At 39.5% G+C, this 17,721-nt stretch overlaps 2 protein-coding genes across 2 annotated transcripts in view; both read right to left on the bottom strand.

Moving 5' to 3' along the window:
* Window positions 1-5,364: 5,364 nt before the first annotated feature.
* On the bottom strand, window positions 5,365-13,259 carry alkbh5 (alkB homolog 5, RNA demethylase). Its single transcript, XM_057843936.1, has 4 exons — window positions 11,582-13,259; window positions 9,597-9,677; window positions 6,006-6,128; window positions 5,365-5,855 (listed from the first exon to the last, which is right to left on the bottom strand). The coding sequence occupies exons 1-4, from the start codon at window positions 12,286-12,288 to the stop codon at window positions 5,696-5,698; spliced, it is 1,071 nt and encodes a 356-aa protein (XP_057699919.1). The 5' UTR covers window positions 12,289-13,259; the 3' UTR covers window positions 5,365-5,695.
* Window positions 13,260-15,201: 1,942 nt separating this feature from the next.
* myo15ab (myosin XVAb) overlaps window positions 15,202-17,721 on the bottom strand; it is an 83,248-nt gene continuing 80,728 nt past the window's right edge. Inside the window, exons 68-69 of the mRNA XM_057844729.1 lie at window positions 16,295-16,435; window positions 15,202-16,199 (exon numbers count right to left, since the gene is read on the bottom strand). Of these exons, the coding sequence (XP_057700712.1) occupies window positions 16,098-16,199; window positions 16,295-16,435 (243 nt within the window). The 3' untranslated portion in view covers window positions 15,202-16,097. The remainder of the gene's footprint in view (window positions 16,200-16,294; window positions 16,436-17,721) is intronic.

Below are 17,721 nucleotides of genomic sequence, written 5' to 3'. Positions count from 1 at the left end.
AAAACACAAAAGAGAATGGAAAAAAAAAATTAAATCATTATCATTATACACACACAACTCCAAAAATGGGCCGGACAAAAGTATTGGCACCCTCAGCCTAATACTTGGTAGCACAAACTTTAAACAAGTTAACTGCGAACAACCGCTTCCGGAATCCATCAGTGAGTTCCTTATAATGCTCTGCTGGAATTTTAGACCATTCTTCTTTGGCCAAATGCTCCAGGTCTCTGAGATTTGAAGGGGTGCCTTCTCCAAACTGCCATTTTCAGATCCCTCCACAGGTGTTCTGTGGGATTCAGGTCTGGGTTCATTGCTGGCCACTTTAAAAGTCTCCAGTGCGTTCTCTCAAACCATTTTCTAGTGCTTTCTGAAGTCTGTATTGGGTCATTGTCCTGCTGGAAGACCCATGACCTCTGAGGGAGACCCAGCTTTCTCACACTGGGCCCTACATTATGCTGTAAAATTTGGAACCCCAAAACATCAGGGAACCTCCGCCACTGACTGGGGACAGTGTTCTTTTCTTTGAAAGCCTCGTTTTTTTCCCCTCTATTGCAGTGGTGTCCAAACTATTCCACATAGGGCCACAGTGGGTGCTGGATTTAATTCCTACAAAACAAGATGACTTCTCTGGTGTCTCTCAGGTGTAATCAGCTGATTGCAGTCAGGTGCTGCTTGTTTTAGCGCAAACTTAATTGGTTAAACTGTCTGTGCTCGATTGGTAGAAACAAAAACCAGGACCCACAGCGGCCCTTGAGGACAGGTTTGGACACCCATGCTCTAAAGTCTATGTTAATGCCTTTTCCCAAAAAGCTCTACGTTTGCCTCATCTAACCGGAGAACATTCTTCCAAAACGTTTTTGGCTTTCTCAGGTAAGTTTTGGCAAACTCCAGCAAGGATTTTTTTATGTCTCTGGGTCAGGAGTGGGGTCTTCCTGCGAATCCTACCATACAGTCCCTTTTCATTCAGACGTCGATGGATAGTACGGGTTGACACTGTTGTACCCTCGGACTGCAGGACAGCTTGAACTTGTTTGGATGTTAGTCGCACCCAGAGGCGTCGCGTCCCATTAGGCAAACCAGGCAATTGCCTATGGCCCCGAGCCAGCAGGGGCCCCCAGAGGGCCAACAGATTTAGCACACGCAGCTTACTGCGACAGTGCCAGTGAAAGCCTTGTGTCTGAGTTCCCTGAAGGGGCCCCTTCACTCGCTCTATCCTACCCCCCCCCATGTGAATCAGAGTGAGCGAGAGCGGCGATTTGACTTTTTTTTTTTTTTTTTTTTTAATTGGCGTATATCCAAAATGAATAGTGTTATCCTTCTGGAAGCGGCAAAAGAAAAAAAAAAAAAGAAGAGGAGAAAAGGAAGCAAGACGGCGGTGAGTGTACTATGTTTCTGTAGTTTTATGTCCTAATGTAGTAGAAGCCGGGCACTTTGAGTGTCCTGAAAAGCGCTCTATGAGACTGATGCGTTATTATACTTTTATTAAAGATGCTATTGCTCCAACTGTCCCCCTTACTTGCACACGCTCGAAGGGGCTCCATGTTTGCTTATTGCCTGGGGTCCCCGGGGACCCTTGCTACGCCTCTGGTCGCACCGTCCGCACAATCTGTTGTTGAAATCTTCAATTTTTCTTTTCCGTCCATGGTTAGCTACAGTGCCATGGGCTTTACACTTATTGATGACTTGCCGCCTTGAGATGGCCCATGCTTCCTCACAATTTTGCTTCTCAAGTCCTCAGACAGTTCTTTGGTCTTCTTTCTTTTCTCCATGCTCAATGTGGTACACACGAGGACAGAGGTTCAGTCAACTTTAATCCTTAACTGTAATTTTAACTGGCTGCAAGTGTGATTTAGTTACAGGTACTGTTAATTACACAGATTAGAGAAGCATCACGATTTTTCAAAGAGTGCCAATACTTTTGTCCGGCCCATTTTTGGAGTTTTGTGTAAAATGATAATAATCTTTTTCCCATTCTCTTTTGTGGTTTTTCATTGCAAGCAAAAGAAATGAAGATATTACTACCAAAGCATTTGTAAATGCTCAATTTCTCCCGGAATATGATTGCAATATCTGACAGAATTGCTGGGGTGCCCATACTTTTGGCCAGTACTGTATATTTCACAGACTTGTTTTGGGGTGCAAGTGGGTGCAAACTACTTTTAAATATTTGCTGTTAAACTCTTCTGTTAACAAATTTTATGCTTAGAAAACCATATCTGATCTAAAATTTTAGCTTTGCCACAAGCGTGCTCAAGTGAGGAGGGTGCGTTGTCTGACAGAAGAATGTAGAAAGTATGCAAATTGATAAATCCAAATACTAAAAAACTAAAAAATAAATCCAAAGATTGAATACGTTTATTGTCTGTTTTGATGAGCCTAATGTGTGTGTGTTTTTTTTTTTTTTTTTTTCTTCAAAACATTAAGTAAAAGTCTTAAGATAGTTTTTGATTAAACCACGCAATGTACTTCAGCAAACTTTGCATCTTGTCAAATGATCCTGCAATAACTAAATCGTACTAGGTTTTAGTGCATGTTAATTTCGTTCCAAAGAAGGTAGACTTCATTGTTGATGACTGTAATCAAGAATTGGTTTCTGTATCCCTATTCTCCATGTTAATTGTTTTTTACTGCCATTTCTGTCCGGCTGCATTTTTCTAATAAACTCAATTTAAACAACAGGGGTGTAACGACATATCGATCTGGATCGATTGGTTAAGCACAATCGAATCAAAACTGATCAAAGTGCGACAACCATTAACAGTACCCAAGACTTGTTTGTATGCTTTTGTCACATTACGGTATCAGCAATTCCCATTTAATGTGTTTTAATGCTACTTTAACTAATGCCCAACTGTTTTTATACAAATTATAAGTAGTTGTCCGATAATGACTTTTAACCGATATTTGAATATTGTCCACCACCAAAAATCCTATACCGATATTAAACCGATATATACAGTCATGGACTTAACATACTGTGGCAAATTGTGATGCCCCACTGTATGCTTTAATAATGATAAATGTAATAACCTTGATTTTTTCCAATAAACATTCTGTGAAAAATAAGGGTACAATTTCAACTGAAGTTATGGTGAAAAGTGCCTATATTGCATTACTATATTTATTATTGTAATGAAAATAGCGCACATCAGTTTTTTGGATCAAGTGCAAAGTGCCCCGTAGGCACTGCCATATCACATTTGGCTCACACATTGCTTCTGGCTCAAGATAATGACAAAGGAACACAGATTAGTACAGTGCATTTGGTATGTAATGAGTTTATCATTCATTATTTTTCAATCATTTATTGTTCATTAATTTTTGCTCCAAGATTGCAAATGGTATGCCGACATAACAAATCAAAAGCATCTTGCTGTGACCAGCCCTTGAACAAAGGCAGAAGGCTTATACAGTCATTTGAAAGCAACATGCATATTGGCCCAAAACCAATAATGAAAAACCAATGTCGTTATTATCTGATATGATTTTTAAATGACTTTATTAGCCGATATTATCTTATGCGAAAGTCAAGACAGTCGAGTTTACAGGGTGACCCCAAAAAAAGTTTACACTGCCATAATACAACTTAAATGCCATGTTTATTCAGCTTAGAATTAGAATTGAATCACAAATTATACATTATTGTAAAGAACATGTACAGTACACTCTATTTTTCAATGTGTCCTCCCTTAAGTGTCACAACAGCCTCCAGACGCCTGCGGAACGCTTGACAGGTCTTCTTTATGTAGGATGCTGTCATCTTTTCCCAAGATCTAACAATGGATCTCTCCAAGGCTGCCACAGAAGTTTGTGGCTTCTTACAGGCACTGTCCTCCACAGTTGCCCATATGCTATAATCCAGGGGATTGAGATCTGGACTCTGGGGTGGCCACATATCACCTTGTCAATCAACTTTTTGGTCCGCACAGATCGGCACTTCCAGACCCAGGTTTTCGTGAGGCTGTTCCAGTATCTTTCAGCTTCTTTTTAACTTTGTAGACTGCGCATCTGGATATTCTCAGATTTGCTGCAATCTCAGTAGGTGTCAGACCGGCACGCAGCAATTCAGGTACAGCTAAAGTTTTCTTCATTTTCAGCAGAAGCACAGGAATTGTAGAGACGAGAGATTACCAGCTGCATTGAGTGACCTTAATGTATCACTTAACCATGACAACCTATTTAGATATGTTTCAATGGCTTTTAAACAAGCAGTCAACTGAGTGTAAACTTTTTTTTTGGGTCACCCTGTACATAATTTTTAATGATTCGAATATTTAGTTTAATAATTTTAATGGCCTGCATAAACCCTGCATTAACTCATTTGTTGCCACTGGAGGCGATAGACTTCCAATCCATTTTAATTGGAAGGGCTGTCAAAAATAAAATATTGTCACCAACAACTCTGAAACATTATTCATAGTCAGCCCTCCCAGTTTATATGGATGGGATGTTTATCCCATTAATGGTAGTGAATAAGTTAACTGTGAATGTTCCTTCTCTATGACTAGTAACAGTGTGGTTTTTCACTTTGGCGAGAAGCAGGAAGTGACACCTGCTGCACAAGGTTTTCTGGAACACTTCCCCTGGTCCAATGCACTCTTCCACTCTATTTATACTCCTCATGTGGGAGTTCAAATATACTGTATTTATAACCGTGTGCATCAGATTACAACACACACACTGCGTGTCAACTGATAAAGTGCCATTTTTTGTTTCATATATATGTATATACACACACACCCCCACCCCCCCCAAAAAAATGCCAAGTGTTTTTTTTTTCATATAAGATTAAATGACAAAAAAGGTGTTGGATGGGTAGTCCTTAAAACGTTATTAACGTAGAATTTTTAAAATCTTGACAGCAACATTCTAGTCGATGTGAGGATTATTGAACATGCCATTAGAAAAGATAGATGAGCACATTATACTGTACTCATTGTCTAAAAAATACATGGGGAAAAAGTGAAAGCAGCGACGCCTACAGGAAGCCCAGCGCAATTGTTACATTTTCAATCCCAAATTCCCAATCCAAACTTCTTAAATTTGAAAGCGAAAAGTAAAATGTCTGCAATACTATAATACTATTTTTTTCTTTGCTGTCTCAAAATGCTGTTGGAGGTGGTCGATATGCACAGCAAGTTACTTTGTACTCAAAAGGTCAACTAGTGTTTATTTACATCTTGAGTGCTGTTAAATATTAATAGCCAAACTTCATTCTCTGCTAGTCACTTTAGTGACCACGACTTGCTTCCCCCACCAAAAGTCTTACCGTGCGCGTGTTCAGGTTATTTCTGTTGACGTGTAACTCAAGAACCGACCGGGGTGGAATTGCGAAACGGCCGCGTGAAAGCAGAAAACAAACCATGAGGAACATTGTGCTTTAATAGAGAAAAAGCAATAACATGGCCTCTTGCGCTCTTAAAGCAAGGAGGCCCAAGTTTTCAAACATCCTATACTTACAGATGCCAAGAAAGAGGGAAAAAAAGGTGAGAAATGTACGCAAATATGAGAAAATGCTTCAAGACTAATGACAAATGTAATAACATGTACAGCTCAACTTCCCTCATATGTACAAGCAGCTTTTGAAGGTATGTACATCTTTTGAACAACACAAACACACCCCTCGTTACGCCTTGAACTAGAAGACAAACTGAAAGTACAAGCGCGCTCGTAAAAAGAAAGCTGACGAGGAGGATCAGTGGCGGCGCATTTTGACTTTGCGCGAGGAGCTCTCGCGGTGTTTGTCGTAGTCCGCCTCACGCTTTCTGTAGTCGTCCGATGACGAGCTGTGACGCCGCTGGCCGAAAGATGACGGCCGCCGGTTCTCTTCCTTGTCCATCTCCAGCACTCGCGGTCTGCAACCAGTCATTTCGACAACTTTTTTACATTCATACTGTGTTTAATGTCATTAAAAACATCGAAGAGTCAGCGTTATCACCAATGTTAATCTTATTCCAAAATAGTTCCATTATGTTTTCTTCCCCAACGTTACCGTTGTTGCGTACCTGTGAGCGGCATCCGGGTCGGCCTTGCGATGTGAGCGCTTAGCTTTGAGGGGGGGCGCCCTCTCCACTGGAGCAGACCTTAAAGGGCTGTCGGAGTCAAGTCTGGGAGCATCGGGCCTGGTTCTGAAAGAACACGAGGACAACATGTCATTTTAATCTGGATTCTATTAAGACCATTTTAAACAAGTTTTGATTTTTGCAATTTTGATTGGATTCAGTTTTCTTCAAATCAAGCTTCCGTCTAAAATGTAAAATCCATTAAAAGACTAATCTGTGACTATGCAAGGACACTCAACTGTCCGAGTGTGTTCAGGGTTTGTACATCTTTTTCATTTCCAAATTCAAGCAATTTTTAAGAACTTTCAAGACCAATTTTTTAGCATGATGTTTGGTGGACAGAGACACATAAGTCACGGCCGAGGAAACCTTGATAAATGTGATTTTTTTCAACTTTGGGACTAAGGCTGCAGCTATCGATTGTTTTAGTAATCGATTCATCTTAAGGTTTCCCCTACACAAAAAGATTGTGGCGCACCGCCACACCAAAATAAAAGCCGCCATGCATTGCAAATGAGATGTTTGAAATGGCCTTTAAAAAAAAAAAAAAAAAAAAAAACTAGCGGCAACCCATTCATTGTGTATTTTGGATCGGTGAAAGTGAGCGATGGACGGCCGCCTTGTGCAGATCGGCAAGTTTGAATGAATTGAGCGGGGCCCAAAATAGAGCCTTGCTCTACTTTCAGAGCGCAGCGACGCTTACGTCAACAACGCATCCAATAGCAGAGGAGAAGGCGTACTTATTAGGGTTGTTCCGATCATGCTTTTTTGCTCCCGATCCGATCCAGATCGTTTTAGTTTGAGTATCTGCCGATCCGATATTTCCCGATCAGATTGCTTTTTTTTGCTCCCGATTCAATTCCAATCATTCCCGATAATTTTTCCCGGTCATATTTAACATTCTTTCTGTGAGAGGGATCCACGGATAGAAAGACTTGTGACTTTGTATATTGTGACTGAATATTGCCATCTAGTGTATTTGTTGAGCCCCTAACCCCAATGCATGATGGGAAGTGGAACCATGATGGGAAGTGGAACCATGACTGTGCGTCGTGCTACCAATGGATATATCTTCTCTGCTTTGAGAAATAACTTAAGGCAAGGTTAAGACAAAGATCAATTGCCACCTTACTTCCCCACATTGCTTCCCATGATATTACTAATCATAGGGAGAGGGTTTGCAAGGCTTTAGCCAATAGAAGAAAGGCTCCAAAGGCTGTCAAAATTCATTCTACTCATTTAGCGCTGCCTTTTATCTCTATATAGGTAAAAGGGCGTCAATACTGATTGAGCGCGACAATGAGTGAGAGGGTCGTGCAGCGCATGCATTAATTGCATTAATTACTTTAACGTGACACATTTCTAAATAAATTAATTGCCGCCGTTATCGGGATATTTTTGATAACCCGACCTTAAGCCTAAACTAAAGACTCTGGATGAGTGTAACATATTATGTCTGTAACGTTAAATACAATTAGAAAACGATTTAATTAAAAAAAAAATATATATATATATATATATATGTATATATATATATATAAAAAAGGCATGGCCGATATTTTTTTGCCGATTCCGATACTTTGAAAATGACGTGATCATCCCGATCGATCGGGACATCTCTAGTACTTATACAGTATCTGTGCTATCAGTCTGTTTCAGCGGATGGATATACGCAATCACGGCTGACGAAACCATGATAAACTCGCTTTTGTGTTTTTTTTTTTTTTTTTTTTTTTTTAAAGCTTTGCCAGCTCTGGGACACTTGGAAAAAAATGACTCTCATACCTCTCCTTGCGAAGCTAAATGGTACCTCGATGTGCGTTTGTGTGGAAATGTAGTTCACGAACAACAACAAAAAACTACTCACCTTCTCACCGAAACTAGTAAAACTCTTTACATGGCTATTATAATTCCTCCTTTCTCCTTGAAGTAGGAAAAGCCACTGTTTTTAGTAAATATGCTTGCTGCTTTTAATTTCCTGACATTTACTCTATTGGTATACTGTTCGTTTGATTCAACTCCAAACTACTCACGCGCAGACTCAAATAAACTGTACTCTTGGGAGCGATGATGTCATGCGGAACATCAAGGGAAACCAACGTCATAACGAGCGTGTAGCAGCGATGAAGCAAGTTTATTTTATTTTCCCTAATTTAATAGTTTACATTTTTAGACAGGTTGCTGAGAAATAAGCATTTTCAAGGACTTTATGCAAAATTCAAGCAGTTTTCTTACAAACCAATCTTTTGAACACGACAGTAAAATCCAAGCATGTATGAATTTCAAGGACGCGTTCGAACCCTGAATGTTGTTGTAGCATTCGGTCTTTCTACTATTCACAGGTTTATTTGCTGTCAAAATTTCCCTGCTCTCCGCTAACGTACTCCCAGCTAGACTTGTTGAAAAGTGCACTATAATACTGAAGGAGTCATCCTGTTTGGTTTAAATGCATTTTGCACATCTCTGATAGTCCGATATACACAGTTTTAAACTGAACTTACTTTGTCCATCAGTTTTTTTAACATATCAAAATGACGTTGCTGATCCAAATAGTGCTGTAACGATTAATCGATTAACTTGAGAAATTCGATTTGAAAAAAGCTTCGAATCAAATGTTGCTGCTTCGAGTATTTGTTTGATTAGGGTGGCGTTATAAGGGTTTGTTTTGAAAGTGTTTGCATTGTTTTATTGAACGGGTGGACACACTGCGCTCAAGTGGCAACAGTGAATATGACATAACTAACATAGCTAAAATCCAGCTGCTCCCTGTTAAGATCCACATAAGATAATGTTTTTTTAAATGCATTCGTAATTTAGTTTATAGGTATATTTAGCTGTTTTTTGTGGGAACGTGTTTGAACGATTTGTTATGAGTATATATATATTAAAAAAAAAAAACATTAGCATTTTATAGCATTAAAGCTAGCGGACCTTTGCTATGCAAGTAAGCCAATTGTTTATTTATTGTACTTAAATCATCATTTATTTACTTTTTAATACTGTTTGAGATTAAGTTCAGGTATATTACTCTTTTTTTTTTTTTTTTTTTTTAAATAAAAATGCAATTCTGCAGTTTGAAGAAACACTCAGAAATTTTGTGTTGGCATTTAATGTTTTTTGAAAGAGCAATCTGAGCAAGCCACAGATTATTATGCTACTAAAATAATCGATAGCTGCAGCCCTAGATCCAAACATCCAATGATTTATAAATTAAAATAATAGAAAGTTTCAGGGGTGCCTAAACTTTTTCATACTTCACACTAAGGAATTACAATCAGGTTCATTTTTTAAGCCTTTTACAAGTAATATTATTTTGCTTTAGTCTTATTGTCCGGTATACTTGAGGATTTGGGCTTCAAAACAACTAAACTGCACTTGTGTCATCAAACCTAGTAATTCAAAGACAGTGTCTCATTTGAAAGCGCCCACAATACAAGGCGGTTTTAGGCAAGGGTGTCAGTGAGGGTGAAAAGTGTGTAGGAATTATGTGATCTATTTTGACTCAATTTGGGAAGTCTTAAATTGGTGACTCACTTTCTAAGTATGATGACCGCTCGCCTCTCCTTGATGTCTTGAGGTCTGATGCAATGTGTGATGTCATCAGCAGCATAGCCACTGAAAAAGAAACATTTTTTTTAAGAAACATTTTTAAGGCCATATTGACCAGTCATAATACACACTGAAAATACGATTAGATGTGATAATACACCTAAAACTAAAATTGCTTAATTATTAATTAATAACTGACAGATTCTACATGGGCATGGAAACGTGGTGAAACAATTATCAGTAGTTGATTTTTTTCTTTTATCCCAGACAATTGTTTTAATTATCTGATATGTTTCGGCGAACACTTCCGCATTCACCAGAGCAAAATTGTGTTGTAAAACAACCTAAAACAATCTAATCTATAAGTATAGACAAAATGAACTCAGTGCAACTGTGATGAAATAATATTTCAACGAAAAAATTGAAATCGAGGCAAATTCATTTATGGATTGCATTCTAAAAAGATCAGATTCTTAAAAATGGCAATAAACAAGCTTGATTTTCTTTCCATGTCTTTGATTTTTTTATTTAAAAAAAAAAAAAAAAGGTCAAAGGTAAAAGATTATAAAGTTTTTCCGCAGGCAATTAAAAAAAATGAAATGAGCAGTTATAAAGCATATTAATGCAATAATGATTTAAAGCTTCTCTCATGAAATGATGTTTGATACTAAAACACTGCCAAAATTTGTTATAATAACAATATTGTCTAAGGCGGATGCTACGCCAGATTTATCAACATTATAAAGTGCAAAACTATCACTCAAACAATAGGTTTGAAGCAGAATTAATATTGAAGATTTAAACAAAGTGCAAGCCATCCACTTGACCTGGATATCGTAAACAGGCCTGCAGCACAGCGCATTAAAAAAAATTAAAGTGTTGAACTTTTAAAGTGTATTAAACGAACTAAGAATTAGGGCTGTCAAACGATTAAAATTTTTAATCGAGTTAATTACAGCTTAAAAATGAATTAATCGCAATTCAAACCATACATAAAACATGCCATATTTTTCTTTAAATTATCGTTGGAATGGAAAGATAAGACACAAGACGGATATATACATTGAACATACTGTACATAAGTACTGTATTTGTTTATTATAACAATCAACAAGATGGCATTAACATTATTAACATTCTGTTAAAGCGGTCCATGATAGAAAGACTTGTAGTTCTTAAAAGATAGATGTTAGTACAAGTTATAGAAATTTTATATTAAAACCCCTCTTAATGTTTTCGTTTTAATAAAATTTGCAAAAATTTCAATCACAAAATAAACTAGTAGCTCGCCATTGTTGATGTCAATAATTGGAGCTGAAACCATAAAATCAGTCGCACCCATGCGCCAGCAGAGGGCAACAAAACACCAAAAAACAAGTAATAAGTGGACATTACACTGTGCTGTCATTTTAATCTGTTTGAGCGGGGCATGTGCGTTAAATGCGTCAAATATTTTAACGTGATTAATTAAAAAAAAATATTTACCGCCCGTTAACGCGATAATTTTGACAGCCCTACTAAGAATAAATTATCCACTCGTTTTCATAAAAATTACTGTTGTTGAAAAAAAAATATTTATTTAGCAATTAAATGCAGTTTATTTTCTGAGAGTGGCAGGTGCTAATTAACAGCAACATCTAGCAGCCAAACTTCTGCACATCGCCCTGTATTCCATGGAGTTTTTTTTCTGCAGGATTCCTGGGGGATTCATGTCTGATAAAATGTTTAAAAAACATTTCAAACGTTTTATAATGGGCATATAAAAAACGTAATTGTTTTATTTGCAAATAAATGTAAATGGATGCAATTTTATTTGATTTAAAATGAAGTTGGTTTTCCTCCCCTTTTTTTAAACTGACATTTATATAGTACTAAAATCTGTCATGAATTTAAAGTGCTCTTTTTTTTTTTTTCAATCAAGACTTAAAAACCTTGCATATTTGAAATTTGAATACTAAGTGAGCGGTTACCTGAGGACAGTGACGCTGCCCCTGCGGACAGGCAGCACGAAGACGGGCTCGGATACCCGGATGGGCTTGAACTGGAAGCGGCACCCGAAGCAAAGCGCGCTGTCGCTGAAGAAGGACACGGACACGATTGGCCTGGCGAAGATGTGCAGCGGGTCCACGTGGGACACGATACAGCCGCCGGGCTGGTAGTCGTTTATGACCGCGCTGTTGACGAAGCCCTCCGGGATGATGCCGTCGGACACCAGCCGCTGGATGACCAGCTCATGCACCCAGCTGGGGATTTCGTCCACCTGGCCCTTGCGGTAGAGCCTCTCCTGGCCGGGACCGCGCTTTTCCAGCTGCGCTCCGTACGTGTAGCCCTCGCCGAAGAAGTACTTGTTGCGCAGTGGCGCGCGGTCCACCGTGTGCTCGCGGTAGAGTCCGGCCTCAGCCTTGGCCACCACCTGGTCGATCTTCTCCTCGATACGCGCGCATTCCTCCGGCGTAAAGATGCTCTTCTGCTGGACGCTGCTCCGCACTCGGTCGGCCTCTTGCTCGCGGAGCTCGCCGCTGTCGTCGCTGTGATCGCACTCGTCGTCGTCGGATTCGCGGCGACGGCGCTTTCGGCCCACCTCGCCGCTGCTGCCGTTGCTCGTCCGGCGCTCTTCCCGGTGCGGCGGCATCGACCGGAGCTTGTCGCGCAGATCTGAGAAGCCGCTGGTGGACATGTTCGCTCCGGAAAACAACAACCGTGAGAGTTGCAACGCTTAGCTGGTGGATGTCATGTGTCAAAAGTGGCCCGGGCTGGTTGCGGATGTGGCAGGAGCTCGTCACCCGTTAGCGAGATTCTTCCGCCGGTGCACAAGCGCAAGGCCCGGCCACGTCCAAATCAAGCCGTAGATTGGCTCGGTGTCGGCCGGTGTTCTCCACCGGGTGACTCTGAAATCAATACGCGCTGGTTTGGCTATCACAGGGTTGCTAGGCTAACATTAGCTAGTCCGCCTTGAATCATCCGCGTGTGCCTCGGGTGACGTAAAAACCAGGCCGAGGTCGTGTGGATTTAGCTAGGCTCGCTAGCTGGGTTATAACCTGTACTTGAGCAGATGTGGCCCCAACTAAATCATAGCTTCATGGGCCAACATTGTCTAATCCGATTGGATTCTTCGCCGGTTCCCCGACTGCTGCCAAAATATGAGTCCGCGCTAGCGTGGATGTGGCTCAGTTCCGTTGCCTAGCTGTTAGCTTCTCTCGGTCAACGTTCTCAAAATTCTTCTAGTGGTTGCGCCAGTGCCACCACACGAATACTAAAACGGATTTTCAGGGTATCAAAAAGCCTTCCAAAGCGATATTAGAACTATCCAGCAAACAAACAAATGCCAAGTTAGACACGACGTCGTCACTTCGACGTAGCTTAGTTTAGCCAGGCTTGGACGTTCCTGCGCCGCTGCCTCCTGGAAATGCCACTAAACAAACACGCCGCAACATCACAGTGAACTTTCCAAAATAATGGCGTCTCTATCCAGATTTACTTCAAGGAATCCGGGAATAACCCTTTTCCACTAATTTATTAGCTCGAATAAACTGTCTAGACAAGCACCGAAGATAGTCTTAGGGGACAAAGGGGAAAAAAGATGTTGAAAATAAAGTCTAGCGAACACGCCAGGACTCTGCGCATGCACAGTGGTGAACTGCCATGTTGGGGCGGGACAGTCACACGAAGGCACCATGGCCATTTTGGGTGATGACGTCACTCTGATGTCGTACTTAACCCATTATATCCCAAATTAACCTTTCAATGCACGAATTTTTTTTCGTGAATGTCTTATGTATGAACATTACATTAATATAGGTGTCAAACTTTAACTTTCATTTGTGGTATTAATATTGTTTCCCGCACGGATTTTGCAATGAGCAATTCAAAGATATGTAAAAATACTTTTAAATAAAATAAACAAATTGATACATTTTGAGAAAAAAAAAAAAAAGATTTAAAATAGGGATAAATAAAAAATTTAAAATAATAATAATAATCATTTAAAAAACGCAAATAAAAAGCCATGAGAAATGTAGATAACTCTGAATAGGATATATTTTTAAAAAAAAATAAAAAAAACTCTAGGGCTTTGCTGGGTGGAGATACAGATCAATAGAATTAAACAAAGTAAGTGCCACTAGAAATGAATGGGAAATTTGCATGTCCATGACCGTCAATGGCATTGAATTCCATATGCGTCAATGGAATCCAAGTACATTGACATCAATAGAATGGACAAACATGCCCATTAATGGCATTAAACAAAGTAAATGCCATTAGAAATGATTGGGAAATTTGGACGTTCATGGCCGTCAATGGCAGTACTCTCCATAAGTGTCAATGGAATCGGGGACACGTCCTATTGATATCTGGTCATTGATTTGGGGACATTCATTTTTTTCCATTGAAAATGAATGGGAAACATTTTGTACATCCATGGCTGTCAATGGCATCGAGTTACATAGGCGTCAATGGAATCCAAGTACATTGGCATCAATAGATTCGACATACATGGTCGTCACTAGCCACGTTTACATGCTGACTTTTATTCATACCGATTCAAATCATTCCGAATGGAAATTTCACATCAGCTGTTTACATGTCACTTCATCTATCCCGATCCAGCGTTTACATGTGTCTGCCTTTATTCCGAAAGGACGTTTGACAACTGCCGTCTGACATGCGCAGATTAATCAAAACAAAGCGTCACGTTGCAAAACATGGAGATCGATCGTCAGATCAGCTGCTGTTTTAACTTTTCGAGTGGAAACAAAACTTCAGAATGATACGCCGTTCATTTAAAAAGCTGTGTGGGTGCGCTGTGCGTGTGCTTGGAAGCCATGTTGCAAGTGACGTTACTTACGTCACCAAGTGACGTCACCACGTCAGTACGGAGCATGTGCAGAAAGAACGCAACCAGACACCATTCCGCTTCCCTGTTTACATGAATGAGGTGTTTATATGGAACACATTTATTCGGTTTGAACAAATATTCCGATTGTAATTGGAATATTTGGCTCCATGTAAACGTGGCAACTGGCATCAATGCAATGTAAATTCCATTGGAAGTGAATGGGAAAGATCCCATTAAAAAGGAATGGGAAAGTTTTAGGTAAATTTCCGGGGACCGTAATCCCCACCCCCCAAATTCTGTACACAACTTTTATACCCCTCACTGTCCCGGAATTTTGGAATGCCAAATTATGTGATTTGGTCAAAAGTTGTAGGATAAAGTAAAACAAATTCTAATCAATTGAAAAAACATAAAGACATACATTCAAATAAGTATTGTCCATGTGAACGTTAAACTGAGATGTATTTGTTTACCATTACACTTTATAAATGTGACCACATGTTGCATCTCTATGACTGACATTTGACAGCGATAAACGTTCAATCCATTTGAACTTGAAGGGGCTGGAGGCGACAAAATGATGAGAATTTATAAAGTATACATATTTTCTGTTGATTTCCACTAGGGTCCTAAATATGCAAACTATGTTGACATAACAGCACCAAATACTTGACATTTTGACAAAGGGGTGCTGACTTGCAGCTCATTTTATTTTCAGAAACATTTTTTTTTTCAACAAAGTAACAGCAGATGTGTTATGTTACCTTTTACAGTAGAGATAACTTTAAACAAATAATAAAAAACATACTATACAAAATGCAGGTCATGTAAAATACAATACTAATGTAAAAATACAGTAATTCACTACCTTTGGTTTGTAATTTTTCCAGTTATTATGCTAACATATTTATAACAAGTACAGTATACATTTATATGTACACTTGCCAGCCGCAATATTCGGCACACTTGCTAGAATTTGACATGTTCACATAGCAAAATCTCAGCTCTCGGTGCACGTTTATGCCACTGACCATCAAAAATCAAAATATGACCAGATAAATAATATTCCCAATATTCTTGTTGATTGAAAATATTGTTTGTTTGTTGGTTTTTCTACAGATCCCTGTGATATGTCAAACTAATGCTAGCAGTAGTCCTCCATGAAAGCAGAATGATAACATTAGCTTTTAATTGAGTCCGTGGGGCTGGGTCAAGTGACTCAACACCCAGAAAAAGAAAAAAAATCTGTGCATATACAACTTACAGTGTTGGGTGTTCATGACTTTTCCTAAAACTGCTTGTTTTACCTCACTCTGTTTTTTAAATTTTCAAATCACTCCAAGAAAATGTCATTTGAACATTATTTCAACCTTACTGAATCATTTCAGCCCTTTGAGTTTATCAAAGTACATAGGACATGTGAAAATATCTTCTTTTACTTTGGGGAAACATTCCCACCGCCCCATTTTCTGACATACAGTACTACTGTAAAAATCATGATAAATACATGGTAAAATATAATGTTATCAAAATAATAATTATTTACAGCCATAGTACAAATTACCCGCAATTGACATTTTGAACCAGAACCAGCCTTGACCGCTTAAGCAAAATGTTTACTCAGCTCTGGGTTGAGAATTTAAGGAGCATTATAACATGGTGATCTCGCTCGGTGGCAAAGTGAGCCGCTTTTCGCGCACTGACATCATGTTCTCCACCTGCATGGCGATTACTCGACAGAGCTCCAGGCCCTGCGAAAAAATAAATAAATAAAATAAATAAATAAATAAATAAAATACCGCCCTTTCACAAATGTCGCGGCATGACTCATTTTTCTTCTTCTTACCTGCTCAAGTTGCAGCTGAATGAGCCGTTGTGTGTCCATGTCACCCAGGGCCAGGTCCACGTAGGGGTAGCTTGCCCCAGCAGAGGGCCTTTGGGTGCGACTGGATTGCACCTCCGTCAGGGGGACCACTGCCATCACCTCCTACACCAGACAAATGACACAACATTGGTAAAATTGCACTCCCTGGGATTTTATTTGAAAAATAAGCCCCACAAGTAGGGACGGGAATCGAGAACCGGTTCCATGTGTTTCAATTCCATGGAATCGTTTGGCAGTTTATCTAACGATTCTCTTATAGATTCCAATCAGCACGATTTACGTCACGTAACTTACTCATTATTCTCATATTTGATTCAAGACTAAATGATTACTCAAATATGGACCACTCACCAAGTATAATCTGAAGAGTCGTCGCCGAGTAATTTTGCATTGATTTTCACAGGCCACGTTATTATTCATGAGACTACTTAAAGAAATGGTGATTTTTCCAAAAAAGTCTTTTTAATGGGTCTATCGTATTCCTCGTCGAATACTCTATTAGAAAAATATAACATTTATGCATCTAAAATAATCCTAAACGATTTTATTAGCAATTTTAATACTCCTGTTAGAAAGGTTCCTTGTGTATGCGTTTGTTTTCATAGCAACCAGTCAGTTACTTTCTGTTATTGTCCTACGTCACACGCGCTGCGTATTTTGGGATAGAACCGAGGATAGGTGTAAGGTACACATTTCGAGCAGAGAGTAATCTGTGTGCGTCCATGAACGAATGTAAGTATTTCCGCTTCATCTCATAAAGTTCTTATGATAAGTTAGAGCCATTATCAGCGCAAACGTTTGTGTTTTTACTGGTACATCGGCTGGTTGCTCCCGCTTGTCCTCGCTGCGTCGAGGAGAAGGTTGTTTACATTATTGCGTTGCATATTTGTGTTATGAGGGAATGTGTTAGTTTAGCATCTTAAGATGATATTGTACATCCATATGAGTGTAAGGTGCTTCATTTTCGCCACTTTTATGGCCAAAATGACTGAACGTGCAGGCAGTGTGCTTCCGGGATGTGCGCGCGCACTCGCACCCCCTCCACCTTTGTGTTCATTATACTGTGCGAGTCATGTATGTGTGTTATTTACTGCTTTACAGTCAATTTGCATTGTTTATTGCATCAGCACTAATATGATGTTATTGTCTTTCCTTTCAGAACCACAAATATACCCACACATTCCGGTCTTCTTCCACACACATACAAATACATCAACATCTTTCCACGCATGCGCTCATCTGCTTATTGAGTGACTCTCATATCAAGTGCCATCGCCTATTGCCAAGTTGGATTAAAAGTGCCAAAGACCAACTCCACTCTCCGCTCCTTGTGTTCTAATAGACACTCCGAGGCAAATGAACCATAAAACATATTGAACCCAGAACCT

Source organism: Corythoichthys intestinalis, chromosome 8, assembly GCF_030265065.1.
Source record: "Corythoichthys intestinalis isolate RoL2023-P3 chromosome 8, ASM3026506v1, whole genome shotgun sequence".
Lineage (NCBI taxonomy): Eukaryota > Metazoa > Chordata > Actinopteri > Syngnathiformes > Syngnathidae > Corythoichthys > Corythoichthys intestinalis.
This window is presented reverse-complemented; position numbering and strand designations above follow the sequence as displayed.